The sequence below is a fragment of the Myxocyprinus asiaticus genome, chromosome 39 (genome assembly GCF_019703515.2).
Source record: "Myxocyprinus asiaticus isolate MX2 ecotype Aquarium Trade chromosome 39, UBuf_Myxa_2, whole genome shotgun sequence".
In the NCBI taxonomy this organism is placed as follows: Eukaryota; Metazoa; Chordata; class Actinopteri; order Cypriniformes; family Catostomidae; genus Myxocyprinus; species Myxocyprinus asiaticus.
In genome coordinates this window covers 20,437,545-20,462,584 of record NC_059382.1, presented here as the reverse complement: position 1 = coordinate 20,462,584, position 25,040 = coordinate 20,437,545, and the positions used below count along the sequence as shown (strand labels likewise).

Here is a 25,040-nt window from a genome sequence, read left to right as displayed (position 1 = left end):
ATGCAACATTTTTCACCAGTGCCTAAAACATCAGTATCTCTGAAAACTAAAATAGTGATAATAAATGAAAGGAACCATAGTCTTTCTTTCTTTCTTTCTTTTATGGTTTTCAGGCAAGTGAATACAAATCTGCAAATAAATATAAATAAACATCTACACAACATTTTATTGAAAGTGAAGCCTGGAACATTTAAAGTAATTGTTAAAAACACAAAATAAACAGTCAAACAAACAAACTTCCTGAGTACGTGCAACAAGATTTTTTTATGTAATGCTGGGTCTTTGTATGTTTTTCAATTATAAATGTCAATGCCAAAACTTCAATTTTCAGTTTTTAGAAGAGATTTTATTTGTGATTATTTTTCATCCTTTAAATATATAAAAAGGTAAACAATCCTGCAAATGTATCAATGTTATACTTTTTTATTATATATATATATATATAAAGAATTTTCCCCCTATGTTTCATTTTATCTGATTTTTTAATTTTATTTTTTATATATAAATCAACAGGATAAATAAGACTGAAGGACTTTTAATTTCTCGTGTATTCTCTCACTTCCGCCAAGCGGAAATAGAGCAGCACGAGCAGCTTCAACTGTGTTCATCAGCCAAGACGAAAATGGCAGGAGCAGAAGGCGACGATTCGCTTTATCCTATCGCTATTTTAATTGACGAGCTGAGGAATGAAGATGTTCAGGTAAATTTCAGTTCAAGAGAAGCCGTGTTGGATCACCTGAAAAACACTCACAAATGATTTGTTAGCTAATAGCTATCTTTACTCGGAGACCAGCTACAGGGCGCATGCAAGCGAAAAGAAATCGCCTATTCTCGCCTTTGACCATATATTTCAGGAAATGGAATGTGTTTTTTGTTTTTATAAAGATGCCTAGTTGATCCGTATAATTACCCCACTACCCACATGTCCTGCTGGGTGTTGTGGATCCAGTCACAATGATCCTGTAGTCGGCCGGCTACTGGAAGTATGAATGTGTTTCAAAAGCTGTCTATCTAGACATCATTTTGGGCGTCACTGGCATGGTCAAACGTGAACATTAGGTTTTTTAAACGGTGATGAGTCATTTTGTCACATCAGTAAGACCTAGATGGTTTTGGGTAATGAAACACATCAGCAAATGTAGGTAATGCCAGGTGTTAAATCTTTGATGTGATTTAATAATATTAACTGTTTTGGCACATCCACAGCTGCGGTTGAACAGTATTAAGAAGTTGTCCACTATTGCTCTGGCTCTGGGTGTGGAGAGAACACGAACTGAACTACTGCCTTTCCTCACCGGTAAGACATCAACCCAACAATCTTTAGTTGCTCTGATTGAAATGAGCAAAAGTTGTTTTGATCCAATCTTCAAGACAGATAAACTGCTCTTAATTGGTCTTTAAATATCATAATTTTATTGTTCTTTTGTTCAGAAGAAATCTATTGATAAATTGGATGTAACATCTTTATAAGTTAGTCCAAAAAAAAATATTAAATACATGTAAAGAAAACATGTAGCAAGATGCACCTAGAAGTTTTTTGTTTTGGTTTTTACCATTTGCTGTTCCAGACATTAATTGCATTGGATATTATATAAATTGGGACTAACTGGCACCTTTTCATCTGTAGACACCATTTATGATGAGGATGAAGTGCTTCTTGCCTTGGCTGAGCAGCTCGGGAGCTTCACCGTGCTGGTCGGAGGCCCAGAGTTTGTGCACTGCCTTTTGGTAAGTGGTAAGAGGCGATATATATTAGCCGTGGCCTACCTGGAGTCAAGACATGTTTTCATCTTTGACTTCCTATTTCTCCTCAGCCTCCTCTGGAAAGTTTGGCCACTGTGGAGGAAACAGTTGTGCGGGACAAAGCCGTGGAGTCTCTACATAAGATCTCTCAGGAACATTCCCCTGTAGACTTGGAGGTGCATTTTGTGCCACTTGTGAAGCGGTTGGCGAGCGGGGACTGGTTCACCTCCCGAACGTCTGCCTGTGGTCTGTTAAGCGTCTGCTATCCTCGTGTGTCCAGCACTGTTAAATCGGAAATCCGCCAGTGAGTTAAACTGATGGTTTTCAAAATCACTTGACCTAGAGACGTGATGTTAAGTTCAATAATATATAATATTGTCATTGTTTTCGAAGGCACTTCCGCACCCTTTGCTCTGACGACACCCCTATGGTGCGACGTGCCGCTGCCTCTAAACTAGGCGAGTGTGCGAAAGCTCTGGAGCTGGACTATGTTAAGAGTGACATCATTCCTCTTTTTACAGCGCTAGCATCTGATGAGCAGGTACAGTGAAATCCACCTGCATTCCTAAGTACAGCTGTATGGAGAGGAAAAGTCTAGTTCAAGAACTAAAAATCTCATTTATGAGGAATATTCTGGCTTCAATACAAGTTAAGATCAATCGACAGCATTTGTGACAATGTTGATTACCACAAAAATTTATTTGGACTTGTCCCTCCTTTTCTTTAAAAAAATCTGGGTTACAGTGAGGCACTTACAGTGGTGAATGGGGGCCAAATTTTAAACATTAAAATGATAACTTTTTCAAAAGTATAGCCACAAGACATGAACAGTATGCATGTAAACATGATTTTAGTTTGATAAAATAACTTGCTAACCTTTTCTGTGTAAAATTATAGCCAATTTGACAACTTTGTTGCCATGACGATGAGATGTCAACAAACCCTAAAACGACTGTAGAATGTAAAAATGACTATTTAAACAACTTTGCAGCTCAAATAACACATGAGTTTTAACAGAAGAATTAATGTAAGTGCTTTTATTCAGTTTTAAGCTTCACATTTCTGCCTTTAAAATTAGTTAAATTTCAAATTTATATCCTCCAAAAATTGGCACCTCCATTTTTTTTATTTTTTATTCACACGTCACAAATGCCCAGTTCCCAGTGAAAACCTACACTACCCATAATCCTGAAGAGAGAGTCACTAATCAGAGAAGGTATTTATGTAAAAAAATACTTATGTAAATGTATATATCAGAATATTTTCAATAAAAATAAAATATCGTTTTTACTTCTAATCAAAGACTGTACCGTATATTTTGTTGTACCATGGTTGTTCACTAGATCATGGGATTGTAGTCTCTTTCCTTCATAAATCACATCAAGCACACAGTATACAGTCTTGTACCTTTGTCGTTTTTTTGAATCCTTTTTTCCTTCGAATCAAATTTTGTAATGTTGTGATTTACCTCAGAGCTGGTTTGTTTGGTTTATGGCTTGGAACTCTTATTTATTTATTTATTTTAATCCCCATTGAGAAAATGAATGGGAAAAATACTTCTGGAACTGAGGCGGTCATTGTGCTCTAATGCTTTTTATTGGGAGTACAAACATTTTTACTTGATTTTACAGGACTCTGTGCGACTCCTTGCAGTAGAGGCTGGTGTTAGCATAGCCACCCTGCTGCCACAGGAAGACTTGGAGTCTCTAGTTATGCCCACTCTCCGTCAGGCCGCAGAGGACAAATCTTGGAGGGTGCGCTACATGGTGGCAGACAAGTTCTCAGAAGTGGGTACTTGGAAACTCAAATCTGCCCTTGATATTGACATTTCACCAGGGTCCAGTATGTTTCCGCAACAGTGTTTGCGCTAACCCTAGTTGTTTTTCTGTTTGTGTATAGTTGCAAAATGCTGTTGGCCCAGAGATCACCAAGAATGATCTGGTCCCTGCATTCCAGAACTTGTTGAAAGACTGCGAGGCAGAGGTCCGGGCTGCTGCAGCCAACAAGGTGAAAGGTGAGGTTTCCCTCTGCCAGCTACCCAAAGCCTGATGTCTCTATGAAAACAGTCTCACAAAAACAAAATTTTGTGATGCCCTGTTTATCTTCCCAGTGTTCTGCGAAAGTTTGCCCGAAGACAGCAGGGAAACGATCATCATGACTCATATTCTGCCATGCGTCAAGGTATGTATTTTAATCTCGCCTACTTGTTTATGAAATCGCATGTGTCTCAACAGTTATACAACCCAGTGGAAGCCAAGTTCTCAAGAGGGGGTACTTAGAAAACTCAAGCCTATTTGTTTTTTGATGATGTGAGATCATATCTGGGCAGGTGTCCAGGTTGTCTCTGCAAGAGTTCTTGCAGTAGGTCTGGTTGCTTTTCTGTTATGTTAGAAGTGTTTACATATGCCATAAACAAGTGGTACCATTTTTGGTATGGTGAAATAATTATTGCAGACTTTTCATACATATTTACAGTTGCATATAAGAGTTTATAATATTATGTATGCCCCATCTGTAGAGTTGCTCACATTTTAATAATTTTTATATGACTTTGTTCACCGAATTTCATCATTGGACTGTTGATTCTATCAGGAGGTCATGGACAGCAGGGGTCACTGCTGTTATATCATTTATACCTGTTAGATCCCATGTCAACTGTGTATCTCAAAGTTTACTAAAGCATCAGGCTGAGATTAGGTTTTTTATTATATTTGTATTCTGGTTTGCTATGCTTAAGACAAACCCAAGCAGGATACCTGAGGAGCTGTGCAGAGATTCCATTATTCCATTGCTAAACTTTTGTTAGCTGTTCTCGTAACTTTTTAGTGGACAGCCTGAGCTTACCTTCTCATTAGCAATGGAAAGTGATTTACTCATTTCAGTCATTTTAATTCAGTCATTTGTAGGGTTGTAACGGTGTATCGTGGCACGATACATTGTGATGATACGCATCGTGGAGATTGGGCATTTTATTATTATTATAATTATTTTACAAGCGTCTGTATCCAATACGCGCAATGTCCTACGCCTGCATTACGAGGGCATGCACTTCATGTCGCTTCAATGCACACAAGGAGCTCTAAAATGCGATTACTAGTTGAATGTGCGAGAACTGAAAGTGAAACCATGTAAACAAATGTAACACGGTGCGGGAGAGAGAAGCGCCTTTTTAGCCGAGAGGGATCTGATGTCCGTCTGATGTGTGAGAGAAAAGTAGGCTACGTTCACACAGTCAATGTTTGGGATTGACAACCATATTTGCTTACAGGTTTGAGTCTTGAAACTTCCTGTTCATACAACAGCGTACAGTAGCAGTTCGAATAATGTCTGTATGAACGAACAACTGAAGTCAAGCCCGTATTCTGACAGATTTAACCATAGTCACAGTGACTCAAGTAAATATCAAAGATGGCGACGTCCATAACACCGGCATGTCTAATCAAAATTGACACAGCGTTATTAAATAAACAAGTCCAATCGAGGCACGAGTTCATCCAACAGATCATAATTAACCGACAGCAGCTTTGAATGCTTTTTTACCATGTGCAAAGTGCAGATTTTGTGTCACGCGGCTCGTGCAAATATCTCTGTATCCATGTGTTAATGAAACCCCACATGAAACAAACAAGACGCATGCGTGTACAGTGCAGCGTGGCTCTCTCACATTAAATGACGTGACTGACAACTAGTTATTCAGTAAGGTTGCGTTCATACAGTGCAGGTTTGCCAAAAATGCGGTTGAGTCCTGAAAATTTGCGTGTGTCAGTTTGGTAATAGAATGCGGTTGTCATGAGGTTTAATGTTAGTGCCATAGTAATCTACTGTATATAATGCTGAATATGTATAATGATGCTATGTCAAATGTCATGTCTGATTTGATTTCATCAGTACATTTAAGCATGGTTAGTAGGGACATTATTTAACTGGATAAGCATGCACTTCCCTTAAATATGTATTTTTGATAAGAATAATTATATGTAATCAGAGATAATATTATTTTAGAAAAATACAACTTTAAAATATTTAAAATGCATGTAAACAGTGACAGTGTGTAAGCAGCATATGTATCTGACATTATTCCGTATTTACATTAAAGCTAATTTTTAGCTAATATTTCCATTTGATGTCACCATTGCCCTGTTCAAGGCTTTTTAGGCTGGGATTTTTAGTCCAAGTGCATCTCTGATGGATCATATATCACTTTTAATGACAGTGCTAAATTGGAAATGTTTTTCATGTCATTTATAGAAGTAGTAATAATAATAATAATAATAAAACTTTCAGTCTTAACTTTTCATGATTCAGGCTTAAAGAATCTTAAACTAAACCATGAGCTCAGTATTGTGAACCGAACCGTGAGATGAGCGAACCGTTACACGCCTAGTTATTTGTTTGGACATAATGCAGTTCCAGATCCATTTGACCCATTTAAACTTTTAACACCGATTTACATCAACTTTAACTTTTTAGTCTGAAATTTCATGACAGCCTCCATGGAGGTGATGTGGATCTGAAAATGTTAAAATGATTAATTTCATGTGTTTATAAACAATGTTATAAAAATAGTTATAAAGGTGTTATGGGTCAATTTGACCTGGTTCAAATAAAGACTCACGAGAAAGCTGAAATATGCCAGAAAACTTGTATTTTAAAATTGTTATGCACTATCAGAATGACACCAGAGCCTAGAACTGTTTGAAAACAATTGAAACCAGTATCAGTGATGTGTCACACACACACACACATACATGCAAACACACAAACAAATATGAGTCATTGGGAAAAATTGGAACAAATGTGTCTGTGTGTTTGTTTCAAGCAAAACCTGACCCACATGCACCCATATACCCACACCTACCCACTCATATACAAGCACACACGCACACACACACATATACATAAATGCATACTGTACGTAATTGAACAGGCATTTACTTTATGTAAAATGAGTACATTTTATATTTGAAAATTAGTGAAAGTTTGATTATGGATGATAATATTGATTATGTTGAGGCTGGGAATGTGCAAATTGTGACTGCTGAACTGCGGTTTATCGAGCCGGGTCAATTTGACCCGCTAAGTGCTACAGTGTTACTTGATTGCCAACTGCACGGAAGGGTTAAAGGTGTTCTCAGAAGTCCTTGCGTAGCATTTTACGTCTTCTGTTTGGTTTTATGACAAATTTTTAGTTAAATACTCCTTTTTTTTTTTTTATCGTAGTTTTCATTTCGGCTATGTAAATTTTACTGCTTTACCCTTAGAAAATGTACCATATTAAAATACTGTAGTTACTGCAATAATTGCAACTTTAGTAAAACTGGTAACTTTGGTATTAGCCACCACTGTCATCAAAAAATTCCTGTAGCTACAGATCAATTCGACTAAATCATTACAGTGAACTGGTTCAAAAGCATGATTTATTCACAAATCGGACATCACTGCTTGACATATGGTGGAAATATAGACATTGATCCCCAACTTTCCTTACCATTTGTAGTGATTAGCTCATATATATATATATATATATATATATATATATATATATATATATAGCTAGTTCCACTTCAGAACAGACCTGTTTTTACAGACTGGAATACAAGGGGGGGGAGTGGAAGAGGGCTTTGGTGTGTCTGCTTGAGCTTTACAAGCCGTTCTTTGCCTGTGTGGCCTGTGAGTCTTATGACCTGATGTTTGCTATCTGTTATTAAGCTTATGTAAGGAGGTCATTCCTCACTGATACAAACAGCTTGCTGCTTACTTAGTCAGCAGATGTTATCTCAATTAGCCTATACATACAAGCTGTTTGCCGAAACATGATATCATCGATGATAACAGGCTTTCAGACCCTCTTATGTTTTACGAGCAAATAAATGTCCAGGTTTTAAGGCACCGCAATGCCTTCTTTCTTTAAAGACTCCAGTAACCACCTTGTCTCTGATTAGAGCTACTTGTAGAAGAATAGCTTGATTTCAAAGCCCTCAAGCCTCCTCCTCTTCCCATTACAGGAGCTGGTGTCTGACACAAACCAGCATGTGAAGTCTGCTCTGGCGTCTGTCATCATGGGTCTCTCCACCATCTTGGGCAAGGACAACACCATAGAACATCTGTTGCCTCTCTTCCTGGCCCAACTCAAGGATGAGGTAACCTACCTGGCGACCGGCCCAATTTCTAATCTGTCTCTCTTTGTCTCCTGTGGTCCCAGCTCCTTGTTGGACCGTACTTTAGTGCAGAGACACAGATGTTTTTGTTAAAGATTTGGTGGGTCATCTTAGATCCCATTTACACCTGGTATTAAGATCCATCTCACAGCTTAATACAGGTGTACAAAAGGGGTTCAGTTTGTGAGCCGATCACTTAAACCACAAGCGGACAGTCAGTACATTCAGTAGAAAGAAATGCATGTAACCAATTGTAAATGCTAATCTGTCCTGATGCATCCTGGTCAACAGTGAAGGAATGCCTACTCATCTGTCAATCAATCACTGAGGTAAAACAAAGGTTTTAAACTTTGCTGGTTGAATGAGATTTTAATTATAAATAGTAGTCCATTTGGAAAATCCCAGACACCCCAAGCACATAGGGATGTCAAAAGTACCGGTATTTCTGTACCAAGTTGATACTAAAATAAAAAATATACCAGTGTTTTGTGCAGTACCGGTATTAACGATTAGGGATGCACTGATCCGATACCTGGATCGGTATCAGTTCCGATACTGATGTTTTTAAACGGGCCGACCAGCCCGATCCAAATCCGATACTGTGTGTTAGTCATGTTCGTCAAGCTCAAAAAATGACGTACAAGAACCATTAAAACTCAATTAAAGTAGTTTATATGACTTGTGCATTTTATTCAAAGCCACTTGAAGACTGCGATAGCTCTGTGAATCACAAAAGGCTGTGTTTAATAAGTAAATATATAATATGCGCAGTGCCAGCGCATTATTGAATGGCGCTGCTCTGTTTACACACACGCCTATTTTTAGCCTTCACAGCAGTGCGCAATATTTGAGCGCTACTCATGAACAACATCTCAGATGTAGATGCTCAATAGTTTGGTTCACTTATATGCATTTAGAACAGCACCGGAGGTGCATTTTTACCAGAATTTGAATAAGAAGCTAATTAAACTACTGTGAACTTTCCTACAAACAGACACGTACAGGACTTCCCGGAGAGTTCAGAATGTAAAAAGCGTGAGGACTTAAAAGTTAAAGGTGTTACGAAGGCAGAGATATGAACTCAGTAGCAGGGTTTATTGAACGGATGATTGAAACAGTGATGTAAACATTGTGAGTAAATCCAGTTGAGCAGAGTGGCAAACCGCAGGTGAGTAATATCCAGACAGGGTATAGACACGATAACTCACAACAGTCTTATGATACTTGCAGGCAATATTGAAGACACAGGTATGTTTGACATAGTATCTCTGAGACTCCAGACCTTTCTACTATCGATGAGAACAGACAAAGAGTGTGTGTGAAAGCGGGGTATATATACAGTCCTTGATTAGCCACTAATGATGTGCAGGTGCATGTAATCAGAACTCAAGGAGAGTGAGCGCTGTGATGACAGTGAGGAAGAAAGAGAGAGAGAGACCGGTGGATCTGTGACAAAAGGTGCATGATTGAGATATATTACTATTATAATATATTATTATTATTATTGTCATTTGTTTAAAATTATAATAATATTTAACTTGAATGGGTTCCAAAAAATAACTGTTTGAATGAAAAGTGAGCTGATATCTTAAAACTAAATTGAACAAAAAATCTGAATCCTTTAAAGTACAGATACAAGTTGAGAAAATTTTGCCAAAAAAACAAAAACAAAAGGCTTCTTTTCTACTTATACTGGAATTACTGTTAATTTTGCTGCTACATTATCCAGTATACAAGTTAACAAAGTTTTTCTTAATAATCTATACATTTATATTGAAATAATGTGTAGTTAGAGGTTTGTGTTTCTTTACATATTAAAGAGTACCCCCAATTAGTTCCACACAATAATGTGAAGATATTCTAAACTGATCATGCAAAAAAACAACATTGGTATCGGATCGGGATCGGTATTTCCGAGATTTCCGATATCGGATCGGAAGAGAAAAAGTGGTATCGGTGCATCCCTAGTACCGATACCTGCAGGCTGTCTGACTGATGCACAACAATGCTTACACACATTTGGCATATTTGGGGGGAAATTAATGCACAAATTAGAATGGTGATATGTCCTAGTGTGATTATTAAACCGTGAAAGGCTGCAATCTTAGTCTGCATGAGCTGTGTGCTTTAAAGTTAATGTGTGAAGCATACCGATTACAACTCCAGACTCCTCAGAATCATGCGCGCCGTGTTATATGAGATGACAGAGCAGAGCACTCATCCACTGTGAAGCGCGCAGCACAAGTAGACTACATATTTATATCATTAGATCACACTGGGTCATGTCGCAAACTGTTTATCCGGACTTGTGAAGCTTTCGTCAAAATAAAAGCTAGATGCCTGAAATTCAAGAAATTTTTACAAATACATTGCAAATTTATTGTAAAATGTAAAATTCACTGTAGTAATAATAATAAATTGGAGTGATTAATAATAATGATGATAATTCAGCAATATATCACAAGCAAGAGTGCTGTTGTACTGAAAAGTTTGCAAATAAAAATGCAATGGTATGTTAAAAAATAATTGTTTTCATATGTTAAGTTTTAATTTGGTTAGACACCATTTTGATGAGGAAATTAGATCACACTGTGCCATGTCGCTAACTGTTTATACAGACTTGTGAAGATTCTGTTAAAAACACGTCAAAATAAAAGCTAGATGTCTGAAATTTAAGAAATTGTGACAGAGATACATTACAAATTTATAGTAAAATGTAATATTCACTGTAGTAATAATAATAATCATAATAAATTATAGTGATTAATAATGATGATAATTCAGCAATATATCAAGCAAGGGTGCTGTTGTACTAAATAAAAGTTTAGTAAAAACAAAATGCAATGGTTTAAAGTATTTCTGTTTTTATATGTTAAGTTTTAGGAATTAATTGGTTATACACCATTTTGATTAAATTAACTTAAAAACATGGAATTCTGAGAATTTTTTTTTTTTTAAATGGAAATCTGGATTTGGGAAAAAAAAAACAGATTTCAGTAGGGCCCTACTGAAAAAAAATACTTAAGCAGTGCATAATTAACTTGAAGGAAAATTGCATTTGTTTCAGTTTATTATTTACATTGAAACTTTACTTTTTAAATTGGCTGAAGGAGTGTGTTCAATAGCACAATACCATATTAGCATATTTTTTTGCTGTGGTATCGAAAATTGGTACGGAGAACTGAAATTTTACTGGTATCAGCACCAACCATTAAAATTTTGATATTGTGACAACCCTACATGCACAAGACTTCTGAAATCAGCAAGGAGTAATGCAGATCATGTGAAGCACACATACAATTTTCAGTAAATACAGGTATTTTACTATGGCTACAGTCACATAATAATGTTTTTGTTTGGAAAGCCATTGATTTTGCTATGTTTCTGACCCTTTCCTCAAAATCTGATCACAAATGGTTACAGGAGACACATTTGAGATGCATGTTACTATCAGCTGACCGCTTGTGATCAGATCAACTGAGACAGATGTTTATTCCAGGTGTAAACGAGGCCCTTGTGCCAGTCTTAAGGGCTATTTGTTAAATTATCTACTCTAAAGTCTCTGATTTATGTTCCTTTAATTGGGCTCTTCTCAATGACCACTCTGTTTGACATATTAGCTTTTAGATCATGGTAATAAACTCTTAGTCCCTTTTTAAATGAAGTTGAACTTTAGCCTTGGCTTTCAGCTAGACTTTGTGCCAAAACCGAAACTTGTCCAAACGCTTGCGTCCTGTGTTTGTGTTCCCTTCTGTTTTATTGGTCTCCTCTCAGAGGTCAAACACACAATAAGAAAATGTTAAGAGCTGGTTTCTGTGAATTCTGACCTGAAGTGTATTGCCATTGGCTGTTTGTATACCCGGCTCTGTTTGACTAACAAACTTGTTTGGATTTTAGTCAGTCATCACCAAAGTGCACTTGCTCAAGCAAGTCATCAAATATTTAGCAACATGTGTGCATGCGCTTTAAAAATGTCACATGGGGCAAGCCTCCTTATGGGGCTTTTTGAGGAAAAATAAGATGAAGACCTTCATTTTTTTTCTTTGAAAAGGTTACATCATGTGATTTTTACTGTTATACTTTGAAATTATGAGGACTTAAAAGTCAACATGAAATCAAAATTGACACTAATGTACTTTCTTAATACATGGTAATGGTCTTCCTTAGTGCGTTTCTTTTTTATTTGTATTTTTTTTTTGCAGTGCAAAAATATTTCTCATAATCTTTCATCCAAATGTAATAACTTTTTCCGCATCTGCAACGACATTCCGTCCCTTTAACAATGTCACCAAGCCCTTTTTTTTTTTTTTTTTTTTTTTTTTTTTTAAAACCCCTCCCTGTTACCTTAAGAACTCTTAATGATCCAGTCAATTTCTTTCTAGTTGAATATACTGTTTCTCTTGAAAATACATCACATGCTATTTTATGTTTTAGCAATTAAAGGGGTCATGAAATGCAATTTAAAAAAACATTTATTATCTTGGGGCCTGGGTAGCTCAGCGAGTATTGACGCTGACTACCACCCCTGGAGTTGTGAGTTCAAATCCAGGGCGTGCTGAGTGACTCCAGCCAGGTTGCCTAAGCAACCAAATTGGTCCGGTTGCTAGGGAGGGTATAGTCACATGGGGTAACCTCCTCGTGGTCGCTATAATGTGTGGTTCTCGCTCTCGGTGGGGCTCGTGGTGAGTTGTGCGTGGATGTCGCGGAGAATAGCGTGGGCCTCCGCGCTACGTCTCCGCGCTAACGCACTCAACAAGCCACGTGATAAGATGCATGGATTGACGGTCTCAGACACGGAGGCAACTGAGATTCGTCCTCCACCACCCGGATTGAGGTGAGTCACTATGCCACCACTAGGACTTAGAGCGCATTTGCAATTGGGCATGTCAAATTGAGGAGAAAATCCAAAATATATATTTTTTTAATTATCTTCCCTGAGGTCCACTGATTAATGTCAGTAAAGTTGTTTGCACCAAAACTGTCATAGCTTAGTAATAAATAAGTTTCCACCCTGTTTCTGGCCCTCTGACTTAAACGCTCGGTTTTGGCCTCAGCGGCTCCTTTAAACTTCAATGTAAATGCCCACTATTCTGATTGGCTAACATCATGCAGCCCCTTAAAAACAGCCATATTGGAAACTCAGTCGGAAGAGAACAAGCTCTCCACAACATTATAAAACTAAATTTCAGGCTTTACACAACGCACCTCCAACACATTGCATCTGAATATTTTAAACTTCACTCAAGCACATCAGCACCATAACTGTCAAACAGTCATGACATTTTAAATATTCATGAAGTAAACTGTTTACTCACGGTTTTGCTGACAAGTCCAAGTGTTTTTAACTGCCCCATTATTCAATAACATTTCCTTTGCAAAGCTTGAATTGTATTATGACTGGTTCACAAGCAGTCCACGCTGATATTTGCACATACACAGTCCATAGCACGGTGAAACATGACCTTCACACAGTGCACTGAGGCTCAGATCGCCAGAAACGCATCCAGACGGTCAAAGACGTCCAGCTAGTGCTTGCTTGCTTACACCAACAGTTAAAAATGGCGCAGATGGGTGCGAGAACAGCAAGACGCAGAGCAGCTGACTGAAGCCGAACGGAGTCTCCTTTCTGAGTTGTAACTGACATCGCGTCTTTTAAAAGCGGCGCGATAAACATGACAATGGTCAAAGACGTCTGTGTAATGCATGATATATGCACAAAAAACTTTTGAAAAAGGGTCCCCCTTGGTGTTCAAGAACAGTTGATAACACTAGGCCTGTCTGTCTCCCTCTCTGTTTATGATACAAACCGAACGCCAGTGGGCGGGCCCAAGGATACGATGAAACACGTTGTGGGCCATGTAAATAGAACTGAGCAATGTCTCGTGATGTCACGAACACAGTTTCTCAAAATGAGACGTTTCAGTAGAGTGGGTACTATAAATACTCTTTTTAGACTGGGGAGGAAGTTTTGAGTTCTGAAATTTACAGTATTTGTTTTAAAGTAGTTACCTCTTATGTCTATATATCAAGGAAGATGTTTTTTTTCCATTTTATGACCACTTTAAAGTTGAAAAAAATGAGGAATGTGCAAAATATTTTATTTATTTTTTAAAATAGATGCAAATTGGAGATTTTTCTCATTTTCCCCCCCCAGTGTCCTGAGGTGAGGTTGAATATCATCTCTAATCTAGACTGTGTGAATGAGGTGATTGGGATCCGGCAGCTCTCTCAGTCTCTGCTGCCGGCTATAGTGGAACTGGCTGAGGATGCCAAATGGAGAGTTCGACTGGCCATCATCGAGTACATGCCCCTGCTTGCAGGCCAACTAGTAAGTCTGTTCTCCACTCTTCTGCATTAAGATTGACTATTTAGATCTGAAATGAAGGCTAGTTACTTCTGCCTTGGACTGATTTTGTCTTAACACCGTTCTTAAAAGAATAATTCACCCAAAAATGAAAATTCCTTTATTAACACAACCTCATGTCTTTTCTACACGTTGAAAGAATTGTTACTAGGGCTGTGAAGCTCCAAATGGCCAAAATAACCGGAAATTGGTTTGTAAAACGTGCTGTGTTTCAAGTCTTCTGAAGCCGTACAATAGATTTAAATGCGAAACAGACAGAAATTTAAGCCATCGTTCCCTAAAAATCTTCCCTGCCATCCATAATAGCTCTCAAATCTCATTTTTAGTTTAATATGAACGTGACAATTCAAGACGTGTTGTGCCAGGTTTTTTTTTTTTTTTTTTTCCAGCTTTAATTTCAGTCTGCTCCTCACACAAAGCTATCAGATATCTTAAGATAACTCGTATAGACTACTACTATGGTACTACATTTTGTATTTTTGGAGCTTGACAGCCCTCATCCCTATTTTTCATTCATTTTTGTGGTATAAAATATTCTGGAATAAAAGTTAGTGATACTGGTTTTGAAGGGTGAGTAAATGATGACAACTTTCATTTATGGGTTAGCTATTCATTTAAACTAGTCAGAATGTGACTGTCCCAACTTTGTTCCCAGGGAGTTGAGTTCTTCGATGAGAAGTTGAATTCCTTGTGTATGGCATGGCTCATTGATCACGGTATGTCCTCCCAGTCCTCCTGTTTTCTTTGTTTGATGAGCATTATAGGAAAAAAGAAAGCTATTGTTGAATTTTTGATGGCAGCCAACCAAAGCAGTTGCCTTCTCTCACACTTTCCTACTTCCCAAAAGGGAAGGAGTGCTTCCTGTACCTCAACACGTAGGACATGGCTTTAGCAACACCAAGGCAATGCTTTATAATGCTGATTAGATCTTGCAGACTTCACTGCAATACCTGTTGCAGTGAGTTGCAATGTTGCTTGGCACCTGTTAACACAAGCAATTCAACACGTCAAAACTAAACTGCTCCCATTAAAATGAGCAAAGTGGCTGACTGTGATAAAATTTGCAGAGTATGCTGTAGTTTTATTCTTGGTGACAGATTTTATTAAAATCATGGTGCAGATATGCAGCACTATAATAAACATAATGCAAGAATCTCAGTTGAAAGATTTCTAACATCGCATGGTATAAAACATCATATTCCCAGTCCTAATTTCCACAGTACTAAATGCACAGTGCAACCTTTTTCACAGGTGGGCTGGTTAACGAAATAAGACTTGACCACTGTGAATGCCCCACATATCTCTCACCGAGTTGCCAGTTATGTTCATATCAGCCTAATTTCCAGTTTTATTCTGATGCCGCTGTGCCCCTGTTAGAGAATAGATCAGGCTTTTGAACTGCCTGCTGATCTTGCTTTGATTTGCATGTAAATGTTAATGAATATTAAAGATTGGTGGGCCTCTTAGTAAAGCTTTAATTTAATGGTTGTAAGAACGGTTATGATCTCACTCTGAAACAGGCTGAGCAGACCCAGCTGTTGAGGTGTTTTGGATGGTGATTTTCAGCGAGAAGCGCACATATCTACATGCAGAGATGCACAGTTACACTCTGACACAGTTGTAGACAAAGGGCCAATTGGGTTACATCACTGGAATGTTCTTGTTTATCCTGTGCTGCTAGGCCAGCGCTCTCTACTTACATAAGTGCTCAAGAGTCTGGGCGGCACTATTCTCTGCTCTCTTATGTGTAAATGTGAGCTTGTCTTTTTTGACAAATAAACACAGGCACATCTGTCAGTACGTTTACACGCACAGTTATAACTGAGCTACAGTCTTCATCTCTGTCCAAGTATACAGAACATAATGTGCAATCGAATATTTGAAGGATGTTAAATACACCGGGTCAAATACACGTTGTGCATCTGTCTTTCGGAGCATGAGCACAGGGCCCTTAGAGGTCTGTTTATTAATATGTATAAATGCAGGAGAAAGCCAAGCTAGAATGACATTATCTGGGTCTGTTAGTTTAACTTTGCAAAAAAAAAACTAAAAAAATCTGGTGCGATTTCAGTCGGACAAAAGTGTTGACATATTAAAAATATATATTATTGTTTAAGTGTGACTGAAATCAAACTTGTGCATGTAAACGTACTCTTTGCAAAATACAAGTTTACACGTTGCCAAAATGGATTGTCGGTTTGTGTGTGTTTATTGTAATCTCCATTTAAAGCTTGACCTACTTAATGGAAATGTATATCCGTTTGTTTGATGTCAAGTATATTTATATATATATATATATTTTTTTAAAGGAATATGGGTGGGGGATTTTTCTTGAAATGCAAATTCTAAATAGGATTGTCTCGAACCAATTCAGAGCCATTTGATATAGGGGTTATGTCATGCTGTCTAATGTGTAACAGATATGTAATGCACAATTTCACAGGATCTTTGTAGACATCTGCTCTTCCCAGAATTGAGGTTAAATAGCTTAGATTGTGATCTATATTCAAGTTATTGGGAAGTCAGGTGGAATGTAATCTGCAGAGGTTACGTGGAACACCAAAACAAGGTTGAAAAACAGCACAGAATCCAAGTTTAGGTCAGACTTTCATGCCAACAATCTGTTTGATTACAAGAGCCAGCGAAAGCTGAAACTAGGCAGAATAAATATAAGTAAACAAGTGCATAATTCAAGTTATTTCACCTCATACAAGTTTAGACCTCTGATTGCCGGCCATGGTGTGGTGTATTGGATAAAGATCTGGGCTGGTAACTGAAAGGTTGTAGGCTCTAGCCCTTCAAGGGATAATCACCATTCTGCCCTTAAATCATGATTAAAGTCAACATGTAATCAAAATGGACCCTATTTACTTCCTTCATGCATGTTCCTCGTATTATTGTTAATGATTCCAATGGGAAAAAAAATACTTTGTAATCTTTTGAAATTTAATAACTTGCTCTGCATCTGAAACTTGTCTTCTGATGTCACCTATGCTGCATGGGCAATTTGTTAAAGGAATATTCCGGGTTCAGTACAAGTTAAGCTCAATCAACAGCATTTGTGGCGTAATGCTGATAACCACAAAAATGTATTTTGACTTGCCCCTTCTTTTCAAAACTCGAGGTTACAGTGAGGCACTTGCAGTGGAAGTGAATGGGGCCAATTTTTGGAGGTTTTAAATGCAGAAATGTGAATCTTCTAATTTTATAAAAGCACTTGCATTAGTTCTGTTAAAACCCATGTAATATTTGAGATGTGAAGTCGTTTAAATCATAATTTTTACAGTCATTTTAGGGTTTGTTGACATTGCATCGTCATGACAACGAAGTTGCAAAATTGGCTATACGCAGAAAAAGTTTAGTGATTTTATCACACTATACTTTTGAAAAAGTGAGTGTTTTAATGTTCAAAAATTGGCCCCCATTCACTTCCATTGCAAGTGCCTCACTGTAACCTCGATTTTTGAAAAGGAGGGGCAAGTCAAAATACATTTTTGTGGTAATCAGTATAATGCCAAAAATGCTGTCGATTAAGCTTGACTTGAATTGAACTCTGAATATTCCTTTAATGTTAACCAATAGTCAAATAGCTATTTAGACGTTTTTGAAGGCTACTGTTGTAGGTAAGGTAGCCTTTCTAAAATAATGCAGTTAATGTAACAGTTGACTACAAACTCGCTTTTAGGTCCAATTTCACAATCCAATCTATTCACAGTGAAATGAGACATGTCCTACTTTTTATTTTCTCGTTGAATATAATGTTGCACTCGGAAATGTCAAATTGCGCCAAAAGAGCTCTGCAGCCGGCGACTGCACTGCAAATGATGTCAATCAGGTTTTTTCCCAACACTCTCAAACTACTTGTATTTTTGTGGATAAAAATATATTATCTCTATATGTATAATCAACAACTTTAATGAGTGTGCTGAAAGTCACTTTGGATAAAAGTGTGTTAAATGACTACTTGCTTGTGAGAATGAAGAATGTGCCTTCAAGGAGTAATGCAGTGCACTGTGATTCTGCCAATCTGGAGTGACATATTTGTGGTTACAACCATCTAAATATCGCTGCACTACTGTTAGTAGAAGTAGAGGTAACAGAAGCCTCTTTGCATTATTTGCAGTGTATGCCATTCGAGAGGCTGCCACCTGCAACCTGATGAAGCTGGTGGAGAAGTTTGGAGCAGAGTGGGCCCAGAACACCATCGTGCCCAAAGTGCTCGGTATGGCCAACGATCCCAACTACCTGCACAGGATGACCACACTTTTCTGCATCAATGTGAGTATGGAAACCTTGAAGCTATGGTAGCCGTTTGGTCCTTTACAACTAAGTGTTCTAATAGAAAGTCATTTTGCAGTTTTCATACCCAGTGCCAGTAAAGTTTTGATATATTCAATATGTGCTTTCAGGCTCTGTCTGAAGCATGTGGAGAGGAGATCACCACAAAGCACATGCTGCCTGTAGTCCTCAAGATGGCCACTGACCAGGTGGCCAATGTGCGCTTCAATGTGGCCAAATGCTTACAGAAAATTGGACCAGTTCTGGAAAGCAGGTATGTTGTTTTTAACAGTCTAAATAATGGATTATTGATAGTAGAATTGTTGTTAGAAGCAGACGTACCAACAATGATGTGTCCTACAGTGCTTTGCAAGCAGAGGTTAAACCAGTACTGGAGAAACTAGCCACAGACCAAGATATGGATGTGAAATACTTTGCTCAGGAAGCTGTAAGTGGTATGTATCCCTGTATCCCTCTAGCTTTCAAGCAGATTTACATATTTAAACTTATTCACCATGTGTCTTGCGATTGGATTGCTATCTGATTATGCACATTGCATTTACACTTGGCTAGATAAATGAGTCTCTGCAAAACCAATGTAAATCTGATCTAATATTTGCACACTATATGCAACTATAACTTCCGTGATTAAGCTAATGTCGCTAATGTAGGCTGCTAAAATTGCTTCGATTGCGTAACAAAAGGTGCAAGCTGTTTTGTCGCATTTTTGTTGTCATTAGGCTCCCAAACATCCGTATGGTAACATAGTTTTAAACTCGGCAAAAAAAGAAACATCCCTTTTTCAGGACACTGTATATTAAAGATAATTTTGTAAAAATCTAAATAACTTTACAGATCTTTATTGTAAAGGGTTTAAACAATGTTTTCCATGCTTGTTCAACGAACCATAAACAGTTAATGAACATGCACCTGTGGAACGGTCATTAAGACACTAACAGCTTACAGACGGCTAGGATACTAAAGAGACCTTTCTACTGACTCTGGAAAAACACCAAACGAAAGGTGCCCATGGTCCCTGCTCATCTGCGTGAACGTGCCTTAGGCATGCTGCAATGAGGCATGAGGACTGCAGATGTGGCCAGGGCAATAAATTGCAATGTCCGTACTGTGAGACGCCTAAGACAGCACTACAGGGAGACAGGAAGGACAGCTGATTGTCCTCGCAGTGGCAGACCACGTGTAACAACACCCACACAGGATCGGTACATCCGAATATCACACCTGCGGGACAGGTACAGGATGGCAACAACAACTGCCCGAGTTAAACCAGGAACACATAATCCCTCCATCAGCGCTCAGACTGTCCGCAATAGGCTGAGAGAGGGTGGACTGAGGGCTTGTAGGCCTGTTGTAAGGCAGTTCCTTACCAGACATCACTGGCAACAACGTTGCTTATGGGCACAAACCCACCTTCGCTGGACCAGACTGGACTGGCAAAAAGTGCTCTTCACTGACGAGTCGCGGTTTTGTCTCACCAGGGGTGATGGTCGGACTCGCGTTTATTGTTGAAGGAATAAGCGTTACACCGAGGCCTGTACTCTGGAGCGGGATTGATTTGGAGGTGGAGGGTCCGTCATGGTCTGGAGCGGTGTGTCATAGCATCATCGGACTGAGCTTGTTGTCATTGCAGGCAATCTCAAAGCTGTGCGTTACAGGGAAGACATCCTCCTCCCTCGTGGTACCCTTCCTGCAGGCCCATCCTGACATGACTCTCCAGCATGACGATGCCATCAGCCATACCGCTCGTTCTGTGTGTGATTTCCTGCAAGACAGGAATGTCAGTGTTCTGCCATGGCCAGCAAAGAGCCCGGATCTTAATCCCATTGAGCATGTCTGGAACCTGTTGGATCGGAAGGTGAGGGCTAGGGCCATTCCCCCCCAGAAATGTCCATGAACTTACAAGTACTTTGGTGTAAGAGTGGGATAACATCTCGCAGCAAGAACTGGCAAATCTGGTGCAGTTCATGAGGAGGAGATGCACTGCAGTACTTAATGAAGCTGGTGGCCACACCCCAGATACCGACTGTTACTTTTGATATTGATCCCCCCTTTGTTCAGGGACACATTATTCCATTTCTGTTAGTCACATGTCTGTGAAATTTGTTCAGTTTGTCTTAGTTGTTGAATCTTTCTATGTTCATACAAATATTTACACATGTCAAGTTTGCTGAAAATAAAAGCAGTTGAAAGTGAGAGGACATTTCTTTTTTGCTGAGTTTATATGCTGAGTTAAGTTTATGAATGTGGCCTGAACAACCAGAAATATTTACACTTGGCCAAGCTGTGTTTAGTTGCATCTCAAGCTCCTGAGTGATCAAATTGCTTTCCGTCTCAAATGTGTCTTGGAGGGCATTTAGATTTGGTCTTTTTTTTTTTTTTTTTTTTTTTTAGGGCTGCCGATTTAACATTTAATTTAGTGCGATTAAATGAAAAATAACGCAATTAATCATGACCCCAAACCATATGTAAATTCCTTCGAAAGGAATGTACCATCTCGATGTTTTTGTGAATCTGTGGCTGAAGGGGGTAGTCAGCAAAACTCCAGCTGTACAGGCAACGCACCTCGTCAAACAAACGAGAGCTGGCAGCACAGCCTTCCACAGATGATGCGCTCTTACGCTCAGACCGAGGACAACATAATGCAGGGTTCACGAGACACGTTTTTTTTTTTTTTTAAAGTTCCAAACTACGTTAAACTTAACACCGCATCCTAAAAATACAGCACTTATGATGTGAAACACTGAAAACGAGTACATACAGGTGCATCTCAATAAATTAGAATGTCGTGGAAAAGTTCATTTATTTCAGTAATTCAACTCAAATTGTGAAACTCGTGTATTAAATAAATTCAATGCACACAGACTGAAGTAGTTTAAGTCTTTGGTTCTTTTAATTGTGATGAATTTGGCTCACATTTAACAAAAACCCACCAATTCACTATCTCAAAAAATTTGAATATGGTGACATGCCAATCAGCTAATCAACTCAAAACACCTGCAAAGGTTTCATGAGCCTTCAAAATGGTCTCTCAGTTTGGTTTACTAGGCTACACAATCATGGGGAAGACTGCTGATCTGACAGTTGTCCAGATGACAATCATTGACACCCTTCACAAGGAGGGTAAGCCACAAACATTCATTGCCAAAAAAGCTGGCTGTTCACAGAGTGCTGTATCCAAGCATGTTAACATAAAGTTGAGTGGAAGGAAAAAGTGTGGAAGAAAAAGATGCACAACCAACCTAGAGAACCGCAGCCTTATGATTGTCAAGCAAAATCGATTCAAGAATTTGGGTGAACTTCACAAGGAATGGACTGAGGCTGGGGTCAAGGCATCAAGAGCCACCACACACAGACGTGTCAAGGAATTTGGCTACAGTTGTCGTATTCCTCTTGTTAAGCCACTCCTGAACCACAGACAATGTCAGAGGCGTCTTACCTGGGCTAAGGAGAAGAAGAACTGGACTGTTGCCCAGTGTTCCAAAGTCCTCTTTTCAGATGAGAGCAAGTTTTGTATTTCATTTGGAAACCAAGGTCCTAGAGTCTGGAGGAAGGGTGGAGAAGCTCATAGCCCAAGTTGCTTGAAGTCCAGTGTTAAGTTTCCACAGTCTGTGATGATTTGAGGTGCAATGTCATCTGCTGGTGTTGGTCCATTATGTTTTTTGAAAACCAAAGTCACTGCACCTGTTTACCAAGAAATTTTGGAGCACTTCATGCTTCCTTGTGCTGACCAGCTTTTTAAAGATGCTGATTTCATTTTCCAGCAAGATTTGGCACCTGCCCACACTGCCAAAAGCACCAAAAGTTGGTTAAATGACCATGGTGTTGGTGTGCTTGACTGGCCAGCAAACTCACCAGACCTGAACCCCATAGAGAATCTATGGGGTATTGTCAAGAGGAAAATGAGAAACAAGAGACCAAAAAATGCAGATGAGCTGAAGGCCACTGTCAAAGAAACCTGGGCTTCCATACCACCTCAGCAGTGCCGCAAACTGATCACCTCCATGCCACGCCGAATTGAGGCAGTAATTAAAGCAAAAGGAGCCCCTACCAAGTATTGAGTACATATACAGTAAATGAACATACTTTCCAGAAGGCCAACAATTCACTAAAAAAATTTTTTTTTTATTGGTCTTATGATGTATTCTAATTTGTTGAGATCGGTTTGTGTGCATTGAATTTATTTAATACACGAGTTTCACAATTTGAGTTGAATTACTGAAATAAATGAACTTTTCCACGACATTCTAATTTATTGAGATGCACCTGTAGACCAACCAAGGAGCTCTAAGACCAACATTCAAAAATGGTGCAGATGGAATTAGGCCAATAATATGATTATGTTCAATGATATGGAAATAAAAAAAATGTGTATTGTCTAAATGCTTTACTTGTCTGCTGCCACAATATGATAATGTACTGTGATAAATGTATATGTGATAAATTCAATTAATTAATTGGTAGATCATGTAATTCATTTGATTAAAACACTTTACTTGATTGACAGCCCTAGTCTTTTCATAGTAATAGCTATCTGGTCAGTAAAAATGTATGAAGTGAATACAAAGTAAATTCTCACATTTTAATTCTCTTCTATGCTGTTTTTTTTTTTTTCTCTCCTCAGTTCTTAACTTGGCCTGAAAGACTTGCTCTCCACACCATTGAAAAACTGACAACACAAAACTTGTTGCATTCTATTTGTTCATTTTGAATTGGTATCATCAGTGTATTCTTGTGTACTTTCAAAGATACTGAATGATCAAAAGACGGACTTGTTGTCAAGTAGTACCTCTTATGCTGTATGTAAATCTGCCTCGAACACGCTGCTGCCACAGCTCAGCTCTGCATGCTTGTACAGTTTGCGCATTGCTCTTCAGACTCTCAAAGATCACCGCCGCAAGCCATTTCAGTTCAGTCGTTTTGTAATCGGTATGTGCCTGCTTCACCTTGCCATTGCTTTTCTTAGACTAGACCTCATCCTGCCAGTAGCAGATGGTGCGAAATGCCTGTTCAGTTGCTTTAGTAGATTTGCAAGTGTACAGCACATTGTTTACATGTGTTCCCTCTCCAGGGAAAATCTCTCATGCACTCACATGGTTTTTAACCACAGAGTCCTCTTTTGTATGCAGGGCAAATTAGTCCCCTGAACACACGGTAAGATTGCGATCTCTCTTGAATTTACTTGACATAATAAAGTTACACTTTGTCATAAGCATTTTTCAACAAGGGACTGTATAATTGAATCAGTTGTGCTTCAACACAGGATACAAGTCTTAACGTCTCATACTTAATTAACTCTTGTTTCACCTGCAGGATCAGTTGTAGCCCCTCTTTACTCTTCCTCGAAGACCTTGTTCTAACTCCTGTGCCAACGATCTCTTGTTATAATTCAGTTGTTTGTGACAGTTTTTATATTTTCTAGTAGTGGACTTGAAGGGCTTGATGTACACTTCTGTTAAAAGCATGGTTGTGTCAGTTATTTGGCTGGCTGGAGGAATGCTTTCTCTTGTAGGTGATAAATTGATTCAGCAATATTAATTACTACAAATAACATTCACCTACTGCATTCTGAGGTATCTCCTTTGTTCATGCTCAATATCATGAGGAAGTGTTTTTGTTTTTTTTTTGTTTTTTTTTAATAACTCAGCTGGGTCACTTTGGGTTTTAATAAAGTCATTTGAACAATGTATCTTGCTACTGTCCTCCTTTTGAAACACTTTTCCTGACTAATCATTGCATAATTCTAAGTGGAACAGTGTGTGCGTCACACCTGAAAGATATCGTCTCTAAGAGTTTGTTATTCTATATGAATTTTAAAGATTAATGTGGAATCAGGTTTTTGGTCTCCTGATGAACCATTTTCTACAGTTACCTGGCTAATGATCTTATCGAGGGCGTTGGATTGCATGTTTTTGTCACCGAGTTTGGCAGGAACTGGAGGTACTGCAGTCTGGCACTTCTCCTGTAGTATCAGATGTCTTTTTTTTTTTTAAACCAGCAACAATTCAACGGCTATAAAAACTCTTAGGCTGTATTTAGGAGAAGACCTAGATGGAACAAATTTACGCAGCTCACATAGAGTTATTAAATTATTAGATTTAGAAAACAGTGCTCAACAATAAGGATTTTTTTTCCTGCTGGCACAGTTGGTTAAGTAGTCCAGTTTTTTCATTTTAACACAAAAAAGACTTCTCATGCAACTGTTTTCTTTTAAATAGAAGAAATAATGTTTTGCAATAATAGATGTTACATTTCCTAGCTAACTTCCAAGACTATGGAAGTCTTGGTTCCCCTAAGATTATGGTTTCAACAAAACCTCAAAGTATAGGTCTCGGAACAATAATCGGCGTTTCCCAATCTGTGGCCGTTTTCAAACCGGGATGGGTGTTTTTCAGCTATCCAATAGAAGTAGCGAATCTCATTGTAGTAATCCATGGACTTTTCTGAACTATCCAATGAAAGGAAGGAATCTTAATGTA

General features: G+C 38.4%; 1 protein-coding gene across 1 annotated transcript; it reads left to right on the top strand.

Moving 5' to 3' along the window:
• The first annotated feature begins 557 nt into the window (after nucleotides 1-557).
• On the top strand, nucleotides 558-24,248 carry LOC127429733 (serine/threonine-protein phosphatase 2A 65 kDa regulatory subunit A beta isoform-like). The gene is made up of 15 exons (XM_051678858.1): nucleotides 558-700; nucleotides 1,207-1,297; nucleotides 1,628-1,728; nucleotides 1,815-2,047; nucleotides 2,137-2,284; nucleotides 3,375-3,530; nucleotides 3,643-3,757; nucleotides 3,854-3,924; nucleotides 7,749-7,883; nucleotides 14,056-14,229; nucleotides 14,921-14,981; nucleotides 18,389-18,543; nucleotides 18,675-18,817; nucleotides 18,907-18,998; nucleotides 23,186-24,248. The coding sequence occupies exons 1-15, from the start codon at nucleotides 623-625 to the stop codon at nucleotides 23,200-23,202; spliced, it is 1,770 nt and encodes a 589-aa protein (XP_051534818.1). The 5' UTR covers nucleotides 558-622; the 3' UTR covers nucleotides 23,203-24,248.
• The last annotated feature ends 792 nt before the right edge of the window (nucleotides 24,249-25,040 follow it).

Bases quoted from the DNA above. Each gene is read 5' to 3' on its own strand.
- LOC127429733 (XM_051678858.1), top strand. From the start codon at position 623: ATGGCAGGAGCAGAAGGCGACGATTCGCTTTATCCTATCGCTATTTTA. The intron at 701-1,206 runs GTAAATTTCAGT...GCACATCCACAG, and splicing joins TGAGGAATGAAGATGTTCAG to CTGCGGTTGAACAGTATTAA. The intron at 18,818-18,906 runs GTATGTTGTTTT...TGTGTCCTACAG, and splicing joins GGACCAGTTCTGGAAAGCAG to TGCTTTGCAAGCAGAGGTTA.